This window comes from Neoarius graeffei, chromosome 1 (assembly GCF_027579695.1).
Source record: "Neoarius graeffei isolate fNeoGra1 chromosome 1, fNeoGra1.pri, whole genome shotgun sequence".
NCBI lineage: Eukaryota > Metazoa > Chordata > Actinopteri > Siluriformes > Ariidae > Neoarius > Neoarius graeffei.
This window is the reverse complement of record NC_083569.1, coordinates 73264870-73286771: the sequence shown is the minus strand read 5'-3', so window position 1 is coordinate 73286771 and position 21902 is coordinate 73264870. Positions and strand designations below refer to the sequence as shown.

At 44.2% G+C, this 21902-nt stretch overlaps 1 protein-coding gene across 1 annotated transcript in view; it reads left to right on the top strand.

Annotated features, from left to right (window-relative positions):
• col4a5 (collagen, type IV, alpha 5 (Alport syndrome)) overlaps positions 1-21902 on the top strand; it is a 144262-nt gene that overhangs the window by 96417 nt on the left and 25943 nt on the right. Inside the window, exons 20-39 of the mRNA XM_060924161.1 lie at positions 5981-6016; positions 6181-6432; positions 6539-6628; positions 8620-8690; positions 8770-8961; positions 9497-9665; positions 9754-9846; positions 14470-14574; positions 14703-14800; positions 15028-15178; positions 15292-15405; positions 15511-15678; positions 15791-15880; positions 15958-16101; positions 16340-16438; positions 16520-16609; positions 16699-16838; positions 16966-17092; positions 21416-21595; positions 21738-21788. Of these exons, the coding sequence (XP_060780144.1) occupies positions 5981-6016; positions 6181-6432; positions 6539-6628; positions 8620-8690; positions 8770-8961; positions 9497-9665; positions 9754-9846; positions 14470-14574; positions 14703-14800; positions 15028-15178; positions 15292-15405; positions 15511-15678; positions 15791-15880; positions 15958-16101; positions 16340-16438; positions 16520-16609; positions 16699-16838; positions 16966-17092; positions 21416-21595; positions 21738-21788 (2460 nt within the window). The remainder of the gene's footprint in view (positions 1-5980; positions 6017-6180; positions 6433-6538; positions 6629-8619; positions 8691-8769; positions 8962-9496; positions 9666-9753; positions 9847-14469; positions 14575-14702; positions 14801-15027; positions 15179-15291; positions 15406-15510; positions 15679-15790; positions 15881-15957; positions 16102-16339; positions 16439-16519; positions 16610-16698; positions 16839-16965; positions 17093-21415; positions 21596-21737; positions 21789-21902) is intronic.

Here is a 21902-nt window from a genome sequence, read left to right as displayed (position 1 = left end):
CGCCACTGTTCCTGTGTTTTGTGTTTTGTTAATTGCCTGTTAGTCCTAATTATCTTCACCTGTGTCCTTAATTAGTTTGTGTATTTATACCCCTGAGTTCAGTCCTCTTGTCACGGAGTCTTTGTGCTGTTATGTTTATCTCCAGTTTCCTTTGTACTGTGTTTTGTGGATCTTCTGAGCTTTTACATTTTTGCCTTTTTCTTTTTGAATTATACTCTTTGTTTTTGTTTTTTTTGTTTTGCCTTGGATTGTATATAGTGTACATAGTATAAATAAACCTTTTGTTACTTTTTCTACTTCCGCCTCACGCCTCTGCATTTGAGTCATTCCCCTGGTGGCCTAGTGGGGGTTTGCTGGATCATCACACCAATGAACCAGGTTCGAATCCCAGCAAAACCCTAACAGAAAGACTCCGTCATGACCGACTCAGCAGAGGCTGCTTCAACTGTCTACCCGGCCAACCTTCAGGGAATTATGGCAGCTTTGACACGCTTCGGAGCGACCATGGACGCTCATGGACGTACGCTCACCAGCCAACGTGAGGCCCTTGCTCGCCACGAGGAACTGCTTCAGCAAATTGGGAAAACCCTGGCACAGCTGACATCTCTGCCTGCATCTCCTGATCCAGTTCCTGCTCCTGATCCAGCTCCCACTCCTGCTCCAGTGCCTCCTGCCATGCTGCCTTCTTCACCTCGCGAACCCAGCCTTCCTGCACCACAGAGGTATGACGGCAAGCACAGTGAGTGCCGAGAGTTCCTTACCCAGTGTCAACTCACCTTTGAGCTTCAGCCTACCACCTACACTACGGATCGCCGCAAGATTGCCTTTGTGATCACCTTATTAGCTGGTAAGGCGCGAGCCTGGGCTACTGCTATCTGGCAAAGACAGGGACCTGAGTGCTTTGATTTCCAGCTGTTTTCTGAAGAGATGCTTCGGGTCTTCGATCAGGCAGACATCAGTACCGACGCAGCCCGAAAGCTCATGTCCATCCGGCAAGGAGGAAGCGTCGCAGATTACGCCATCTCGTTCCGAACACTCGCAGCAGTAAGTGGATGGAACGAGACTGCCCTGGTGTCAGCCTTCCACCATGGTCTGTCTGACCCCATCAAGGACGGTCTGGCCTCTATTGGATGCCCAAGTGACCTCGAAACCCTCATCTCACATGCTATTCGTCTGGACAACAGGATGAGAGAACGCCACCAAGCCTTGAGCCCCCCCAGCCTCCCTACCTCTACCTGGAGACCGTCTACCTCCTTCAGTGACTGTCCAGAACCCATGCAAGTGGGTCGTACTCGCCTCTCCACATCTGAGAGGGAGCGCAGAAGGAGGGACAAGTGCTGCATCTACTGTGGCAAGCCTGGTCACTTCCGAGCATCATGTCCCGAACTCTTGGGAAAAGGACCGCCCCGTCCAGCCGAGGGAGGGTTGTGACGGGGCCTACCCTCTCTCCCGGACTCCCTGGCCAAGGAATCTACATCCCGGTCTCCATCTCCTGGGGTGAGTCTGTCCACTCTTGTCAAGCTTTGATAGACTCAGGGGCGGCTGGGAACTTTATGGATATTCACTTCGCCCAAAGCATCAATATACCTACTGCACCTCTTGAAGTCCCTCTGTCTGTGTCTGCCCTCGATGGCCAAGCGTTAGGTGATGGAAGAGTCACTCAAGTTACTTCTCCAGTCTTCCTCCAGTCTCAAGGTCACAAGGAAGAAATATCCCTGCACCTGATTCCTTCACCTGAGTTCCCAGTTATTCTAGGCCTTCCTTGGCTTACTCGCCATAACCCTCGCATAGACTGGGTAACAAGCCAGGTTGTGGAATGGGGCCCTGCATGCCATGCCTCTTGTCTGCTCTCTAGCTCTCCTGTGTCTCCTGCCGAGCCCCCTGATCTCACCGAGTTATCTCAAGTTCCCACAGAGTACTGGGATCTCAAGGAGGTATTCAGCAAGAGCAGGGCCGCCGTTCTTCCTCCGCACCGGGCCTACGACTGTGCCATCGACTTGCTCCCTGGGACTACCCCTCCTCGTGGCAGACTGTTTTCCCTCTCTCAGCCAGAACGCAAGGCCATGGAGGAATACCTCAAAGACGCCCTGGTCTCTGGGTTCATTCGACCCTCCACCTCCCCTGCTGGTGCCGGCTTCTTCTTTGTCGGCAAGAAGGATGGGGGGCTCCGACCATGTATTGACTACAGGGGCCTGAACAAGATCACTGTGCGCAACCGATATCCCCTCCCGCTGATGTCCACTGCTTTCGACCTGCTCCAAGGCGCCACCGTCTTCACCAAGTTGGACCTACGGAACGCATACCACCTCATCCGTATCCGACAGGGAGACGAGTGGAAGACTGCCTTTAACACCCCGTCTGGGCACTACGAATACCAGGTGATGCCCTTCGGACTCACCAACGCACCAGCTGTTTTTCAGGCCCTAATCAACGACGTCTTAAGGGACATGATTAACCTGTACGTTTTTGTCTACCTCGACGACATCCTTATCTTCTCCATGACCATGCAGGAGCACCGCCACCATGTCCGCCAGGTTCTCCAGAGGCTAATACAGAACAATCTGTTCGCCAAGGCCCAGAAATGCGAATTTCATGTTCCCGAGGTCTCCTTTCTGGGATTTATTGTACGGACAGGCCAACTCCAAATGGACCCTGCCAAGACCCTGGCCGTCCGGGATTGGCCTACTCCCAAGTCCGTTAAGGAGGTTCAGCGGTTCTTAGGATTCGCTAACTTCTACCGCAAGTTCATCAGGAACTTCAGTTCTGTGGCAGCACCCATGTCAGACCTCACCAAAGGGACAGGTGGATCTTATGTCTGGTCTCCTCAGGCGGAAAAGGCGTTCAGAGACCTCAAGGACCGCTTCTGCACGGCACCCATTCTGGTCCTCCCGGACACCTCCCAACCATTCATCGTGGAGGTGGACGCCTCGGACAGTGGTGTCGGCGCGGTGCTCTCTCAACGTTCACAAGGAAAGCTGCACCCCTGCGCTTACTTCTCCCACCGCCTGAGTCCTGCGGAGTCCCGGTACGATGTGGGGGATCGAGAACTGCTAGCGGTCAAACTGGCCCTTGAGGAGTGGAGGCACTGGCTGGAGGGAGCGCAACATCCATTCCTGGTTTGGACTGACCACAAGAACCTGGAGTACCTCCAGCAAGCCAAGAGACTGAACCCTCGACAGGCTAGGTGGGCCCTGTTTTTCAGTCGGTTTGACTTCACCCTCTCGTACCGCCCCGGCTCCAAGAACACCAAACCTGACGCACTGTCCAGGCTGTTCTCTGCCACTAACAGGGAGAATGAAGTCGGGCCTATTATCCCTGTGTCCCGGATTGTGGCCCCTGTCCGCTGGGGTATTGAGGAGGCTGTTCGACGAGCCCAACGCCAGGACCCCGGTCCTGGGACGGGGCCACCAGGCCTCTTGTACGTCCCACATCAAGCCCGGGCCAAGGTTCTCCAGTGGGGTCACTCTTCCCCTCTCACCGCCCACCCGGGAGCTCGGAGGACCCTGGACTTCCTGAAAAGACGCTTCTGGTGGCCTAACATGGAGCAGGAAGTAAGGTCATTTGTCCTGTCCTGTGAGGTTTGCACCAGAACCAAGAACCCACGACAGCGTCCCCAGGGTCTCCTGCATCCTCTGACCATTCCCCGGCGTCCCTGGTCCCACGTGGCAGTCGACTTCATCACGGGTCTCCCTGAGTCACAAGGTAACATGGTCATTTTGGTCATTGTTGACAGATTCTCCAAGGCCTGCCGCTTCATACCTCTGTGCAAACTCCCCTCTGCTCTTGAAACAGCGAAACTTATATTTAATCATGTCTTCCGAGTCTTTGGTCTTCCACAGGACATCGTCTCAGACCGAGGGCCCCAGTTCTCCTCCCGAATGTGGCACGGGTTCTGCAAGGTCATCGGAGCCACTGCCAGCCTCTCCTCTGGGTTTCACCCACAGTCCAATGGTCAGACGGAGAGGCTCAACCAGGACCTGGAAACCACCCTGCGAGGCCTGGCTATGGATAACCCGACATCGTGGAGCACCTGGCTGCCATGGGCAGAGTACGCCCACAACACCCTGCAGTCATCGGCCACCAAGCTGTCGCCATTCCAGTGCCAATTCGGGTTCCAGCCACCTCTGTTCCCGGACCAGGAGGAGGACGCGGGGGTGCCCTCGGTCAACCAATATGTGAGACGGTGTCGCAAGACCTGGAGCAAGGTCAGGAAGACCCTCATACAGACCTCCAGAACCAACCAGACTCAGGCCAACCGCCATAGAAGACCTGCACACACTTTCCGCCCTGGGCGGCGGGTTTGGCTGTCCACTAAGGACCTTCCGCTGCGGGTGGAGAACCGCAAGCTTGCTCCTCGCTACATTGGCCCCTTCAAGGTGGTGCGCAGGGTGAACCCTGTCTCCTACCGGCTCCAGTTGCCCCGGACTCTGAGGATCAACCCCACTTTCCATGTTTCCCTGTTGCGGCCTGTACTGACGTCTACGTATGCCCCTGCCCCTAGGAACCCCCCACCCCCCCGCATCTTCCAGGGGCAGACTGTGTTCACTGTGCATCGCCTGCTTGACTCCCGCCGGGTCCGCGGCGGGTTGCAATATCTGGTGGACTGGGAGGGCTATGGTCCTGAGGAGCGCTGCTGGGTTCCTGCTCGGGATGTCCTGGATAAAGAACTGTGTCGGGACTTCCATTCGGCCCATCCGGATCGCCCTGGGAACGTCAGGAGACGCTCCTAGAGGGGGGGGTCCTGTTAGGACTTGGACTGTTTTGGCCTCTAGAGGCCGCTGTTATTTCCTTTTCGTGTCTTGTTTATTTTGGCCTCTAGAGGCCGCCACTGTTCCTGTGTTTTGTGTTTTGTTAATTGCCTGTTAGTCCTAATTATCTTCACCTGTGTCCTTAATTAGTTTGTGTATTTATACCCCTGAGTTCAGTCCTCTTGTCACGGAGTCTTTGTGCTGTTATGTTTATCTCCAGTTTCCTTTGTACTGTGTTTTGTGGATCTTCTGAGCTTTTACATTTTTGCCTTTTTCTTTTTGAATTATACTCTTTGTTTTTGTTTTTTTTGTTTTGCCTTGGATTGTATATAGTGTACATAGTATAAATAAACCTTTTGTTACTTTTTCTACTTCCGCCTCACGCCTCTGCATTTGAGTCATTCCCCTGGTGGCCTAGTGGGGGTTTGCTGGATCATCACACCAACGAACCAGGTTTGAATCCCAGCAAAACCCTAACAGAACCCTCTGTATTTACTTTCATGCAGTCTTCTCTTTATGGTAGATTTGGGTATTGATGCGCCTACCTCCTGGAGAGTGTTGTTCACTTGGTTGGCTGTTGTAAAGGGGTTTCTCTTCACCATGGAAATTATTCTGCGATCATCCACCACCGTTGTCTTCTGTGGGCGTCCAGGTCTTTTTAGATTGATGAGTTCACCAGTGCTTTCTTTCTTTCTCAGGATGTACCAAACTGTAGATTTTGCCACTCCTAATATTGTAGCAATTTCTCGGATGTTTTTTTTTTCTGTTTTCGCAGCTTAAGGATGGCTTGTTTCACCTGCATGGAGAGCTCCTTTGTCCGCATGTTTTCTTCACAGCAAAATCTTCCAAATGCAAGCACCACACCTTAAATCAACTCCAGGCCTTTTATCTGCTTAATTGAGAATGACATAACGAAGGAATTGCCCACACCTGCCCATGAAATAGCCTTTGAGTCAATTGTCCAATTACTTTTGGCCCCTTTAAAAACAGGGTGGCACATGTTAAGGAGCTGAAACTCCTAAACCCTTCATCCAATTTTAATGTGGATACCCTCAAATGAAAGCTGAAAGTCTGGACTTTATGTCCATGTCCATTATATAACTATAACTTGAATATGTTTCAGTAAACAGGTAAAAAAACAAAATTTGTGTCAGTGTCCAAATATATATGGACCTAACTGTATGATTGTAAAGTTTTTAATGAGTCTTTACCTGTTTAATGGTCATTTCCAGGTATCCAAGGACCACCAGGTCAGCCAGGTCGTCCAGGTGAGGGCACACAGTATGCAGGAAATGCATCTCTGTCAGTTACAAAAAGAGTGAAATATTTTAAGCAACTATACTGTTTAGTCATTATTCACTTTAACATAATGCGATAGGTACAGTATGAATCTGTGACTGTGTGTGTTCATAAATGCTGTATTATATCCCAGGAATTGGAGGTCAAGGCCCACCTGGCCCCCCTGGTTATCCAGGAGAGAGAGGACAGAAGGGAGATCAAGGATCGCCTGGAGCTTCTCTTCCAGGTTCTCCTGGCAGACCTGGACCACCAGGTTTACAAGGACCTCCAGGACCTCCCGGACCTCCAGCATTGCCCACCGGTGATGGAAACTGCATCCCAGGACCTGCTGGTCTTCCAGGCCTGAATGGGGACCCCGGTTACCCGGGAGAGATAGGCCAGAAAGGCAGGACCCCACTTAATATTAATAAAGAAGAAGAAGAAGAAAATGTTTCCTGAACACTTTATACAAACTTTAAATGAGCTTATTTCATATGCCTTTCATTTTGCAGGTGAAAAGGGGGAAACGTGTGTGAATTGTTTCGTAAGCGGCAACCTCATCCCAGGACCTCAGGGTCCACCTGGACGCCCAGGACCTCCAGGTAGGAACGTTGTCATCTTCTTTGTTTGAAATACAGCATGAATTTTGTTGAAGTGCAGTGAAATTTACATTTTGTAGTGCTGTAAGTTTGGATATTAGCAGCATTGAGAGTCGCTGTTACATACTGTATTTCAGTTCCAAAATCCCAATTAGCAAGTTGGATATTTCTCTAGATATGATAAGATTTAATTAGCTTCCAGGACTATTGTATTTCAGTTCAAGAAAACACATTTTTCAGAAGTATATACTGTATTACAGTGCACAAAGTTTGTTGTTGCTTTTTTCCCCTCACACATGTAGTGTACAGTGGTGCATGAAAGTTTGTGAACCCTTTAGAATTTTCTCTATTTCTGCATAAATATGACCTAAAACATCATCAGATTTTCACACGAGTCCTAAAAGTAGATAAAGAGAACCCAGTTAAACAAACGAGACAAAAATATTATGCTTGGTCATTTATTTATTGAGGAAAATGATCCAATATTACATATCTATGAGTAGCAAAAGTATATGAACCTTTGCTTTAAGTATCTGGTGTGACCCCCTTGTGCAGCAATAACTGCAACTAAATGTTTCTGGTAACTGTTGATCAGTCCTGCACACCGGCTTGGAGGAATTTTAGCCCATTCCTCCATACAGAACAGCTTCAACTCTGGGATGTTGGTGGGTTTCCTCACATGAACTGCTCGCTTCAGGTCCTTCCACAACATTTCGATTGGATTAAGGTCAGGACTTTGACTTGGCCATTCCAAAACATGAACTTGATTCTTCTTTAACCATTCTTTGGTAGAACGACTTGTGTGCTTAGGGTCGTTTGTCTTGCTGCATGACCCACCTTCTCTTGAGATTCAGTTCATGGACAGATGTCCTGACATTTTCCTTTAGAGTTCGCTGGTATAATTCAGAGTTCATTGTTCCATCAATGATGGCAAGCCGTCCTGGCCCAGATGCAGCAAAACAGGCCCAAACCATGATACTACTACCACCATGTTTCACAGATGGGATAAGGTTCTTATGCTGGAATGCAGTGTTTTCCTTTCTCCAAACATAACGCTTCTCATTTAAACCAAAAAGTTCTATTTTGGTCTCATCTGTCCACAAAATATTTTTCCAATAGTCTTCTGGCTTCTCCACATGATCTTTAGCAAACTGCAGATGAGCAGCAATGTTCTTTTTGGAGAGCAGTGGCTTTCTCCTTGCAACCCTGCCATGCACACCATTGTTGTTCAGTGTTCTCCTGATGGTGGACTCATGAACATTAACATTAGCCAATGTGAGAGAGACCTTCAGTTGCTTAGAAGTTACCCTGGAGTCCTTTGTGACCTCGCCGACTACTACACGCCTTGCTCTGGGAGTGATCTTTGTTGGTCGACCACTCCTGGGGAGGGTAACAATGGTCTTGAATTTCCTCCATTTGTACACAGTCTGTCTGACTGTGGAATGGTGGACTCTTTAGAGATGGTTTTGTAACCTTTTCCAGCCTGATGAGCGTCAACAATGCTTTTTCTGAGGTCCTCAGAAAGCTGTTTTGTTCGTGCCATGATACACTTCTGCAAACACTTGTGAAGATCAGACTTTGATAGATCCCTGTTCTTTAAATAAAACAGGGTGCCCACTCACGTCTGATTGTCATCCCATTGACTGAAAACACCTGACTCTAATTTCACCTTCAAATTAACTGCTAATCCTCGAGGTTCACATACTTTTGCCACTCACAGATATGTAATATTGGATCATTTTCCTCAATAAATAAATGACCAAGTATAATATTTTTGTCTCATTTGTTTAACTGGGTTCTCTTTATCTACTTTTAGGACTTGTGTGAAAATCTGATGATGTTTTAGGTCATATTTATGCAGAAATATAGAAAATTCTAAAGGGTTCACAAACTTTCAAGCACCACTGTACATATACACTTTTAGTACAACTTTTAGTCAGCTGGTATTTTTGGTGCTTGATGCCAAGTTTGATGTTCTGACATCTCTGTCACAGGCAATCCTGGGCTCCCTGGTTTGAAAGGAGACAGAGGGCCCCCAGGCAGCCCTGGTTTCATGGGGCCATCAGTAAGTGTCTTCATTTCAGATCTTAAAATTATCCAAAAGCGCTGGGACAGATTACAAACCCTTCTGTATCATTTTCTAGGGTTTACCAGGATCAGGTGGTTTACCTGGAGAACCTGGACAGAAGGGTGACCCTGGTGAAGCAATTAGCCTTGATGGTATGAAGGGAGACAAGGGAGACACAGGATTCCCTGGACCTCCAGGTCAGCCTGGCCGGGACGGAACTCCTGGTCGAAATGGAGCTCCTGGACCGCCTGGTCCCAAAGGCACACCTGTGAGTATCTGTTGTAACAGATTGTCACTGAATCAACACTGTATTGATTCAAGTGTTTATTTCCCATAGCAGTGAGTTTCAAGGAATATATAACGCTGCTCCTAAATATTGGTGTGTGTTAGTTGTGATTGTAAGGCATATAGAGAACAGATGTCAGGACATGTTTGTAGTTTTATCGACTGATAGACGATCTGGGCTTTATGTAGTGTCCTGGACGGTTTTAACTTTTTAAATTCACTGAAGAAACTTCTGTATATTTGTAAGTTAATCTTAAAACTGAGATAGCTCTCCCAAACAGAAAAAATTAACATGTATCTTAAATCTTTGCATTTGTGTGTGTGTGTGTATATATATATATATATATATATATATATATATATATATATATATATATATATATATATATATATATATATAAAATATATAAAATGGACCACTACTTGGATGTGTCTAATTGCTTTTGATATTGGTCCCAGGATGGACTGGCGAACTTTTGTTTTACCTAAGAAATTATTTCTGCACTTGTTCTTTGCAGGGTTCCCTTACGCTTAAAGGTGAACGTGGCCCTTCTGGAGATGCTGGTCTCCCAGGCTCTCCTGGAGACAGGGGCCTTCCTGGTGCCCCTGGATTTGGCCCACAGGGACCTCGTGGAGAGAAAGGATTCCAGGGTGTGTCAGGAAGGCAAGGACCTCCTGGACCTCCAGGTGAGATCACACAGTCAATTTAAGCATCAAAACGTCTTGCCTTACTGTCACAGTAATCTTAATGTTAAACCTTGATGTTATGTGGTAGGTCAGAAAGGTGAACCAGGTCTGACGGTCTCTGAGAAAGGGACACCTGGACCTGCCGGACGTGATGGTGATCCCGGTCTACCTGGAAATCCAGGTAAATAGGTGGAAAATTCACTCTCAGTGACCAGGTCAACCTTTGAACCAATTTAATATTGTATTTTAAAATGAAATGAAAATATAGTTTAACATTCAAAATCTGATCATGCAGAGACACATTCAGAGGGTGGGTTGTTAACTGTACAGTTATGAAGTACATTATCCTTTAATAATTTGGTAGTAAAATATTTAACAGTTGTTCCACAAAATCGAGTCTTCCATGAGCTAACAGCCAACGAGGCGCATAGCACCGAGTTGGCTATAAGCCATATACGATGAGACAAAACTGTATACAGAATGTCTGACAAAATGATTTCCACTTAGAATGGAAACAACCCGGCGAAATGACTGAAGCAATTTGTGAAAAATGTTACAATAATAATTCTTGAAAAATAAAAAATATATATACTGTATGTTCTTCCCATCAAATACTTTTTTTTCCATATTTTGTTGCTTTTTTGTTTTTTTGGGGGGTCGTCTTCTTCTTCTTCTTCTTTAGGGTTTTTTTTTTTTGGTGGTTGACAAACCAACTTAAAGGTGTTTTACCGCCACCAACTGGGTTGGAGTGTGGAACAGGAGATATTGGGAGGAGGGAACTATATTCTTTGAGTTATTTCTGTTTCTTTTAAATACTTGATAACAATTTTGGTGTTTTGTTTTCGAGTAGAGTTTTTATTTCGTCCACGGTTGATTCAGCAACACTCTCCGCCATTTTGTTTTTCTCTACTCATGGTATATGAACTGATATCCTAGTAGTAGAGTAGCCAATCAGAGCATGTGATTGCTCATATCCAGTGAATTTGGATAGACTAATATTTATTATGTTATTAAATAGGAATGACTGCACTGTACAGCTCACCAAACATTAATCTGGTTCTGGATTCTTATCAGATAAGTCTGTAAAAATGTAGAGCATTGCAGAGAAAGTTCATTAGATTAGATATTGCCCAGGCTTGACATTTCCTCAACCTTTAATTGGCATGGTTTGAAATTGGGCTTATGTTTATATATAGTTTCAGAAGCCATTCTGATTTAGGACCTGTTGCTATTTTGTCATTAGATTTTAGAGATTTGTCATTAGTCAAAGTTTTTTAATGAAATGCAGCTGTACCTACAGGTTGTGTGTGTATATATATATATATATATCTCATCTCATCTCATTATCTGTAGCCGCTTTATCCTTCTACAGGGTCGCAGGCAAGCTGGAGCCTATCCCAGCTGACTACGGGCGAAAGGCGGGGTACACCCTGGACAAGTCGCCAGGTCATCACAGGGCTGACACATAGACACAGACAACCATTCACACTCACATTCACACCTACGCTCAATTTAGAGTCACCAGTTAACCTAACCTGCATGTCTTTGGACTGTGGGGGAAACCGGAGCACCCGGAGGAAACCCATGCGGACACGGGGAGAACATGCAAACTCCACACAGAAAGGCCCTCGCCGGCCCCGGGGCTCGAACCCAGGACCTTCTTGCTGTGAGGCGACAGCGCTAACCACTACACCACCGTGCCGCCCATATATATATATATATATATATATATATATATATACTGGGTGCGATTTGCTGGGGGGGATGGTGGGGATCATCCCCCCCTCTGGTTTTTATCTCTGCTGAAAAAAAATCCTCGGGGACAACCCCGTCAATAAAACAAACAAACCAAAAAAAAAGTTGACATGACAGGCATGTTGTGACACAGTTTTCTATGGTCTACATTGCACTCACTTTCAAAATGACCCGAAGTGGCAGCTTTGATGTTCACGAACGTCTAGGGTTGCCAACCGTCCCGTATTGGGCGGGACATCACGCTTTTTGGGTAATTTTAATTTGTCCCGTCAGGGACAGATCCTGCCCCTCACTCCAATGCTGTGGTGTAAATCGCGTAATTGCCGTGAGAAGCGCTATTACCGCGAGTCGCGGTCATCTGTGATTTAAAACCATTCACTGTTGCCATATCCTGAATTTTTAAGCTATACTGACAAAATAGGCATCAAATTAAACTAGAGCAGATGGTGCAGCCAGTGGATACAGCCTAACTGTTCGATAAGGATAGCAGATAGCTTAAAAAAAAAAACTTCCGAAACAGGATAGACCTCAGCCTATAGAAGGGGAGCTTTTCTGCCTCACTCCTGCCTTTGTGATGTCTTTCTCTCTTCTTCTTCTGCTATGAAGCATTGCAGAAGGTTCTTAGGGTTTTCAAATGGACAATTAAGCAAATATCAGGGTTTTACAGCTACAGCAAATCATTTTTCAGTTTATGACATTGCCTTCATAAATATGGCCTGATGAATTATTTGGCCAAAGTTTAAAAGAGAAAAATGAGACAATAATATTAGAATTGTTTGTTATTTTGCATTAATTTACTTAAAAATATCCATTAATTGGTCTATTAATTTTTAAAAGCTCTATTTTAGAAATGAATTTGTAGTGGCCTACATTTGAAACCCTCACCTAAAGGCGATTCGGTACTGTAACTCTTTTGGGGCGCTGGGGTGCGTGTACGGCCTGTACCGGTACTTGTCCGCACCCGGAACAAAGTGTCCCTCATTTGGATATGAGAAAGTTGGCAACCCTACGAACATCCCCAGCAAATAGATACATTGTAGATAATCAGAGTGTGAATGTGGATTTAGCGCCATGAATCACATCCTTACTGAGGAGCGCAACAGAATGAATGTATTCACACTGACAGCCTTCTTTTCCTTGCTGTCAATGGGCCAGACGTGCGTCCCTTCCCTGCTGAGAAATTCGCAGAAATGTGGATTAAAGAAGGGCGAAACGCGGCGGATAGCGCACCGACGGGAAAGCAGAAAAGGCCACATGAACTGCGCCATCAGAGCAAACTGTTCATCATGTATTTCAGTGATTTTCGAGTCACTGTCCATTTAATCCGGAGGGAGAGAAACATCACAGCAACGCGACAAGCAATGCGAACTTTGTTGTGTGTTAGTGTTCGTGTATTTAGTCAGAGAGATAGGAAGATGAATTTACTATCTCTGGTTTAGTGTTCGTTTTCATTTAGTGTTATTCATTTTATATCATCGGATGTTATTGAGCTGTTAGCCTATTGTTACCTTAATTTTGTGACGTTTCATGATTAAAAAAAAAACATCCCCCCTTCTGGTTTTTTGACAAATCGCACCCTGTATACATATATATATAAAATGTGTCATTAAATATTTATATATTTATCAATTATAATTTTTTAATCACATTTTTTTTTAATCTCTTCTAAATATACCTTAAACGGATACTTTTCAAGTATTTGTGGAGTGGGAGGGGACAAATATGCTTGCATTATGCAAATATATGTAGTCAGGTCAGGAAGGATAAGGCTAGACACAGCAAAAATTATTTTTGTGGATATTTTATTCCCCCACTGCGTTTAAAAAATAAAGCAGCTTTAACTTTATAATTTTGAGGGTTGAGCACAATTCAGTGTGAACAAAACAATACAGTATTTTCCTCTAGTTTTGTGCTTAACTTCCAGCCTCCAACTATGCAATAAACTAAACTAAACAAACTCGGTTATGTGCACTCTGGACAACAGTAGTGACGATCTTTAAATAAAGAAAATAAAAATACAAAACCCAAATAAATACATTTGTTTAGCCACACAGCTCATATAGATGTTTACCAGTAAAATGTAATATCTCACCGGTAAATATACAGTACATTCATGAGCAAAAACTGCATTTATAAACACTTTAACATAACTCACAAATTTCTCAGAATAAAACAAACTCTCTCACTCCAGTGTGCAGCTTGCTCACATACACACACACACACACACACACACACCTGGACCTTACACATCTTCATTTTTCCCCTTTGGACCATCAGAAGTATGTAAAAATACACAAATTTTATGTAAACAGTCAGAATACAACAATAACAAGTTGATCTTGTACATAAGTGCACTATATCACGACTTACGCTGACCAGCTACTTGCTACATCGCTCACTCATGCTACATCATTTCCTGAGTTCCCAAACTATGGGGGAGGGGCACAGAACGTACATGTACCTACATTAAATTGATTTAATATATTGCATATTAATATCTTTAATATATTGAATTTAGGGCGGCACGGTGGTGTAGTGGTTAGCGCTGTCGCCTCACAGCAAGAAGGTCCTGGGTTCGGGGCCGGCGAGGGCCTTTCTGTGTGGAGTTTGCATGTTCTCCCCGTGTCCGCGTGGGTTTCCTCCGGGTGCTCCGGTTTCCCCCACAGTCCAAAGACATGCAGGTTAGGTTAACTGGTGACTCTAAATTGACCGTAGGTGTGAATGTGAGTGTGAATGGTTGTCTGTGTCTATGTGTCAGCCCTGTGATGACCTGGCGACTTGTCCAGGGTGTACCCCGCCTTTCGCCCGTAGTCAGCTGGGATAGGCTCCAGCTTGCCTGCGACCCTGTAGAAGGATAAAGCGGCTAGAGATAATGAGATGAATGAGATATTGAATTTATATCTGTCTCGATCCTCCAGATAGAGAATTTAAGAATAGTCCCAAATCGTTTTGCATGGTTCAGACAAATATCATAAAAGAAATATACTTTCAGTGATGTAACAGAGTTTGGGTATCTGTGTTAATGAGATTCAATGTTCTACCTGTACAGGTAACCCAGGCCAACCTGGCTCCCCTGGCTTCCCAGGATTACCTGGCCAGAAAGGAGAGTCTGGTCTCCCGGGCATAGGCTTTCCAGGCCCACCAGGTCCTAAAGGTAAACCCTAAAAACCCAGCAACCTGCTGCTGTAAAATCATTTAGGATGCATCTTATCGAGAAATGTGCAAACACATAAATTATAACAGAGAAACTTCAGTGTTAACGCTACTGAACACATTTCCCAGGATTCCCAGGTATTGCGGGAAGTCCTGGCAACCCTGGCAGGCCTGGACCAGCTGGTGTGGATGGAATACCTGGTGTACCTGGACCCCGTGGACCTAAGGTGAAACGGACAGAAAAATATCTAAACAGTGAAGCAAAATATTTACACTTAGGTCTTTACATTTTGGAAGCAGTTCTACTTGCTAAAATGACTGCACTAATGAATTCACACTAATGAATGAGTTCATAGCAACACTCTAAGTTGATTTTGCAACCCGACTTTGCATTGATTTTTAGAGAACATTCTAAAAAAATTACTAACGAGTGCATATGTGTGTGTATCCGCAGGGTGAACCTGGTTATGGTATCCCTGGCCCTCAGGGGTCCCCAGGTTTGCCTGGCAGTAAGGGTTTTCCTGGGCATAAAGGTGATCCTGGATTCCCTGGAAATCCAGGTGCACCCGGCCGACCCGGTATTGATGGTCCTCCTGGTTATAAAGGTACAGTCCAAACAGTCTACAAGTTATTCCAGTTGAAGTAGTATTAGCTTTATGCTTTTCTTGAAGGATGTAATGGTTTAAATACAGAAAGACATGGCTCACTTTTTTCACAGGCGATCCTGGTCATCCTGGTCCTCCGGGTGCATCTGGTCCTCAAGGCCCCCCTGGTTTTGGTTTACCTGGTTTACCTGGACCAGCAGGACCTCCTGGACCTATGGGCAGTCCTGGTAAGCATCCTAAAGTTTGAGACTTGGACATGCATTAATGTTTTGATTAATGCATGAGCTGATGTTGGTATCTGCCTTTGTAAAAAAGTTGCATTGCCTGTACAGGTTCCCCTGGTTTGAATGGTGAGAAAGGAGACATTGGTTCTCCTGGACTGGATATTCCAGGCTTTCCTGGTGACCAGGGTCGTCCCGGATTGCCTGGACCACCTGGCCCAACTGGCCCAACTGGAAGCCCTGGTAAACCTGGCCAAGATGGACTACCTGGATTCCCTGGTAATATAAAACTATGCCATATGGACTGTATCTAAAACGAGGATATTGGCTTTGTCTGTTGCAGTGTAACACTAAACTCTGAACCCTCCTTACCTATCACCTACAACTGCAGGGCAAAAGGGAGAAATGGGTGTGATGGGCACTCCAGGAACTCCTGGTAATCCTGGCAGTCCTGGTGTGCCAGGATTTCCTGGACCAAAAGGTATGCCTTATTTGACTGACAGTCATTAAAAGCCATACACCTGTTGCTGGTTCAGATCTTACTTGTCTGCCCTATAGGTGATAATGGCCAGCCAGGACTGCCAGGAAACCAAGGTATAAAAGGAGGAAAGGGAGATAAAGGTGAACCAGGTATAAGAGGCCCAGCTGGTATCAGCTATCCTGGTGCCTCAAAAGGATTGAAAGGAGAACCAGGACTTCAAGGCAAGTGTCTATTGCGAATAAAATTGTAAGAAATGATTGATGATCCACAAAACAAAGGAATATCCTAAAGCCAATAGGCTAAAACTGCATTCTAATCAGTTCCATATTCCTCCTGTATGTGTATAGATTTAATAAAGCTTTCACATTCAAATAATTTGATGCATTTATATTTAAGTTTTAATCTCTTACTTGATTATCCTGATATGTGAAATTCCATGATCATCTGTGTCTTATGCAGGAATTAGAGGAGCTTCAGGAGAAAAAGGTGTTCCTGGCCTTCCAGGAGATCAAGGCATCCCTGGACAGAATGGACGTGCTGGGCCACCTGGACCCCCAGGTAACTCAAACACTTTATTCCTTGTACACTGTATGAGCCCAAATTAGTGTATATATGTTGAAGGAAATAACTGCCTTGTAGGTCCAAAGGGAGATCCTGGAATTCCAGGAATACCAGGAACCCCTGGTACCCAAGGACCGAAAGGCGGCATGGGCGAGATGGGATTTCCTGGTAAGGTTTGATGAAGCACAGTTAAAAGCTTTGTCCATCAATGTTATTGACATAGTGAATCCAGACTAATTTAGCATCTTTTGGGATAGGCCCTTCTGGAGTTAAAGGAAACCCAGGTCAACCTGGACGACCTGGACAGCCTGGCTCTCCAGGAGCACCAGGGTTCCCAGGACCAAAAGGAGACCCTGGAACACCAGGATTTGGGCAACCAGGAGCTCCAGGACCCAAGGTAATAACAGCATATGAATGGAGTGTCCAAACAATTAAACAATTGACTTGATAGTTTGCATATGAAGCACATATACATAAGTAGCAATTAAGATGAGCAGACACTATAACTGGCTCCTGTTGAACAGGGTGAACCCGGCTCTCCTGGTGGCCCTGGAGGTACAGGGCCAAAAGGTCAACAAGGGCCCCCAGGAGGTCCAGGGATACCTGGGAGCCCTGGCCCAAAGGGTGATCCTGGCCTCCCAGGATTCCAAGGTACAGTATTGCCAAATTATATTCCATCTAATCCTGTCAATAGTCAAACACTGCCAAAAGTCTTGGCTACTGAAGCTATTGCGTTGGTTTATCTTATGATCCTTTTTTCCTCTACTTTCAAGAATGATGCCAAAACCTATATGTATGCAGCATTGACGCAAATGCCCAGATTATATTTAATTGTAATTACAAGTAAATAAATAACAGTAAATAAATATAACATTGCAGTATTTACATTCTTTAATGTTAAACAGATCTATCTATCTATCTATCTATCTATCTATCTATCTATCTATCTATCTATCTATCTGTGTAAAATATAATAATTTTATTTATAATATATATAAAATAATTTACAATTACAAAAAAACGTTTATATATCGAGGACATTACACGGTCACACAAAGATATGAAGTTTATCTTTGAGTGGTGAATGTATATTCACAAGTGAGTGAAGCAAACGAGTGAAATATTTTTCAAAACAAGAAGATAAACTTCATATCTTTGTGCCACCATGTAATGTTCTTTATATTATATGGATACATCCACAAAAAATTTTGCAAGTTAATCAAAAGAATTTTAATTTTGAACCAGTTCACCATTTGGGCAACACGCGTCAAGTCAGTGTGTTAACACTGGGAGTGATGTCAGATATGAAGTTTATCGTCTCATGTTGAAAAATATTTCACTCATTAGCTCCGCTCACTCGTGAAATATCCATTGACCACTCGAAGGTAAACTTCATATGTTTGTGCCACCATGTAAACCCCCCTCCCCCCGCTACATACATATATACAACCCCAGTTCCAAAAAGTTGGGACACCGTGTAAAACATAAATAAAAACAGAATGTGAAGATTTGCAAATCATGGACACCCTATATATCAGTGAAAATAGTATAAAGGCAACATATCAAATGTTGAAACTGAGAAATTGTATTGTTTTTTGAAAATTATATGCTCATTTTGAATTTGATGTCGGCAACACTTTTCAGAAAAGTTGGGACAAGGGCAACAAAAGACTGAAAAAGTGTAATGTGAAAAAACAAATTTGGTTAATTAGCAACAGGTCAGTAACATGATTGGGTATACAACCCCGATTCCAAAAAAGTTGGGACAAAGTACAAATTGTAAATAAAAATGGAATGCAATAATTTACAAATCTCAAAAACTGATATTGTATTCACAATAGAACATAGACAACATATCAAATGTCGAAAGTGAGACATTTTGAAATTTCATGCCAAATATTGGCTCATTTGAAATTTCATGACAGCAACACATCTCAAAAAAGTTGGGACGGGGCAATAAGAGGCTGGAAAAGTTAAAGGTACAAAAAAGGAACAGCTGGAGGACCAAATTGCAACTCATTAGGTCAATTGGCTATACAGTAGGTCATTAACATGACTGGGTATAAAAAGAGCATCTTGGAGTGGCAGCGGCTCTCAGAAGTAAAGATGGGAAGAGGATCACCAATCCCCCTAATTCTGCACCGACAAATAGTGGAGCAATATCAGAAAGGAGTTCGACAGTGTAAAATTGCAAAGAGTTTGAACATATCATCATCTACAGTGCATAATATCATCAAAAGATTCAGAGAATCTGGAAGAATCTCTGTGCGTAAGGGTCAAGGCCGGAAAACCATACTGGGTGCCCGTGATCTTCGGGCCCTTAGACGGCACTGCATCACATACAGGCATGCTTCTGTATTGGAAATCACAAAATGGGCTCAGGAATATTTCCAGAGAACATTATCTGTGAACACAATTCACCGTGCCATCCGCCGTTGCCAGCTAAAACTTTATAGTTCAAAGAAGAAGCCGTATCTAAACATGACACAGAAGCGCAGACGTCTTCTCTGGACCAAGGCTCATTTAAAATGGACTGTGGCAAAGTGGAAAACTGTTCTGTGGTCAGACGAATCAAAATTTGAAGTTCTTTATGGAAATCAGGGACGCCGTGTCATTCGGACTAAAGAGGAGAAGGACGACCCAAGTTGTTATCAGCGCTCAGTTCAGAAGCATGCATCTCTGATGGTATGGGGTTGCATTAGTGCATGTGGCATGGGCAGCTTACACATCTGGAAAGACACCATCAATGCTGAAAGGTATATCCAGGTTCTAGAACAACATATGCTCCCATCCAGACGACGTCTCTTTCAGGGAAGACCTTGCATTTTCCAACATGACAATGCCAAACCACATACTGCATCAATTACAGCATCATGGCTGCGTAGAAGAAGGGTCCGGGTACTGAACTGGCCAGCCTGCAGTCCAGATCTTTCACCCATAGAAAACATTTGGCGCATCATAAAACGGAAGATACGACAAAAAAGACCTAAGACAGTTGAGCAACTAGAATCCTCCATTAGACAAGAATGGGTTAACATTCCTATCCCTAAACTTGAGCAACTTGTCTCCTCAGTCCCCAGACGTTTACAGACTGTTGTAAAGAGAAAAGGGGATGGATGTCTCACAGTGGTAAACATGGCCTTGTCCCAACTTTTTTGAGATGTATTGTTGTCATGAAATTTAAAATCGTCTAATTTTTCTCTTTAAATGATACATTTTCTCAGTTTAAACATTTGATATGTCATCTATGTTCTATTCTGAATAAAATATGGAATTTTAAAACTTCCACATCATTGCATTCCGTTTTTATTTACAATTTGTACTTTGTCCCAACTTTTTTGGAATCGGGGTTGTAAAAAGAGCATCCCAGAGAGGTGGAATCTCTTGGAAGTAAAGAGGGGGAGGGGTTCACTGCTCTGTGAAAGTCTATGTGAGCAAACAGTGCAACAATTTAAGAATAACATTCCTCAATGTAAAATTTTAAAGAATTTGGGGATCACATCATCTATGTCTGTGAAGATACTCAGTCATCCAGGTACATAGTAGTCTGTGGTTGGTAGAAGAGAGCAACTGGACTTGCTTGAAAAGTCTTGAAGACGTTTTGCCTCTTGTCCGAAAGGCTTCCTCAGTTCTGTCTGACTAATAGGGAGTATCCAGTATTTATCCTCTCATGGATCATCATAGAATCCGAATCAGAATGCTGATGGCTGCATTGTAGGTGGCTGATAGATGTCATAGACACCCACCTCTGTTCAGTGATGGTCGTTCCAGGTTGACAAAAATGAACGATCCTCTCTGGCTAAGATGTCTGCCAGTTTTCTGGAAGTCCTCTCATACTCCCGCACCAGTCGAAGGGAACTCATCCCAAAGTGCGTAGAAACATATCTGTGAAGATACTCAGTCATCCAGGTACATAGTAGTCTGTGGTTGGTAGAAGAGAGCTGAACAGAGGTGGGTGTCTATGACACCCATCACTGAACAGAGGTGGGTGTCTATGACATCTATCAGCCACCTATGATGCAGCCATCAGCATTCTGATTCAGATTCTATGATGATCCATGAGAGGATAAATACTTGATATTCCCTATTAGACAGACAGAACTGAGGATGCCTTTCGGACGAGAGGCGAAACATCTTCAAGACTTTTCAAGCAAGTCCAGTTGCTCTCTTCTACCAACCACAGACCACATCATCTATGGTACATAATAACATTAAAAGACTCAGAGAATCTGGAGAAATCTCTGTTTGCAAGAGACAAGGCTGAAAACTGACATTGGATGCTTGTGATCTTCAGGCCCTCAGGCGACACTGCATTAAAAGCAGACACGTGTCTGTAGTGGAAATCACTGTATGGGCTCAGGAACACTTCAGAAAACCATCATCTGTGAAAACAGTTCATTACTGCATCCACAAATGCAAGTTAAAACCAGATATAAATAATATCCAGAAACACCACCACCTTCTCTGGGCCCGAGCTCTTTTACAATGGACTGAGATGAAGTGAAAAACTGTCCCGAGGTCTGACGAATCAAAAGTAGACATTCTTTTTAGAAATCATGGACACCATGAGGGTGCATTAGTGCACATGACATGGGTAACTTGTACATCTGGGAAGGCATCATTAACATCATCAACAACTTTTTTGGAATTGGGGTTGTGTATATGTGTGTGTGTGTGTGTGTGTGTGTGTGTGTGTGTGTGTGTGTGTGTGTGTGATTTGTGTGCAGTAATTTTGTCTTGCTTTTGCTTGCTTCTTTTGCGTTTCAAAGTATTTGCAAATTTCCAGAATTTCATCATAGGTACACTAATATGCTACTAATATGCTACAAATGATCTCATTCTGTATAATGGGAGCTGTAACTTTCAATGCCTGTCTTCTTTGGCTTTATATACCTATACTCAAATATTGGTCTAAAATATAAGCCAGATCATATAATGCTTGACCACTGGATATTACTTCATGAAAAACTTTAGGTACACTTGGTGCTCCTGGTCCTAAGGGTCTGGATGGAGTCCCAGGTGCCCCTGGTCTAGCAGGCGCACCTGGAAGGCCAGGAACCCCTGGCTCGCCTGGTTTGCCAGGCACACCTGGAGACAAGGGTCAGCCTGGTCGTGATGGTATTCCTGGACCTCCAGGATTAAAAGGAGAGTCAGGTAAGTGTGGTTGAGTGCTAATGCGTGTGTTCTTTTTATCACATGATTGGTTACATAGCTAATACACAAACACTAAAATAATTTGGAATATACAACAGCTGATGTGCAGTATAAGGCATTTTTTGATACTTTATTTGTATAGGTATACCAGGTTATGGACTCCCAGGTCCTCCAGGCATTCCTGGGATGCCAGGTAAAGTGTTTCACATTAAAAAAAAATTTTTTTCAAATGGACAAACCTTTTTTTTTCTCTTTTCTCCTTTTTTGCATTTCTTTCTTTTAAGAGTTTTAAACTGACTGAGAGATA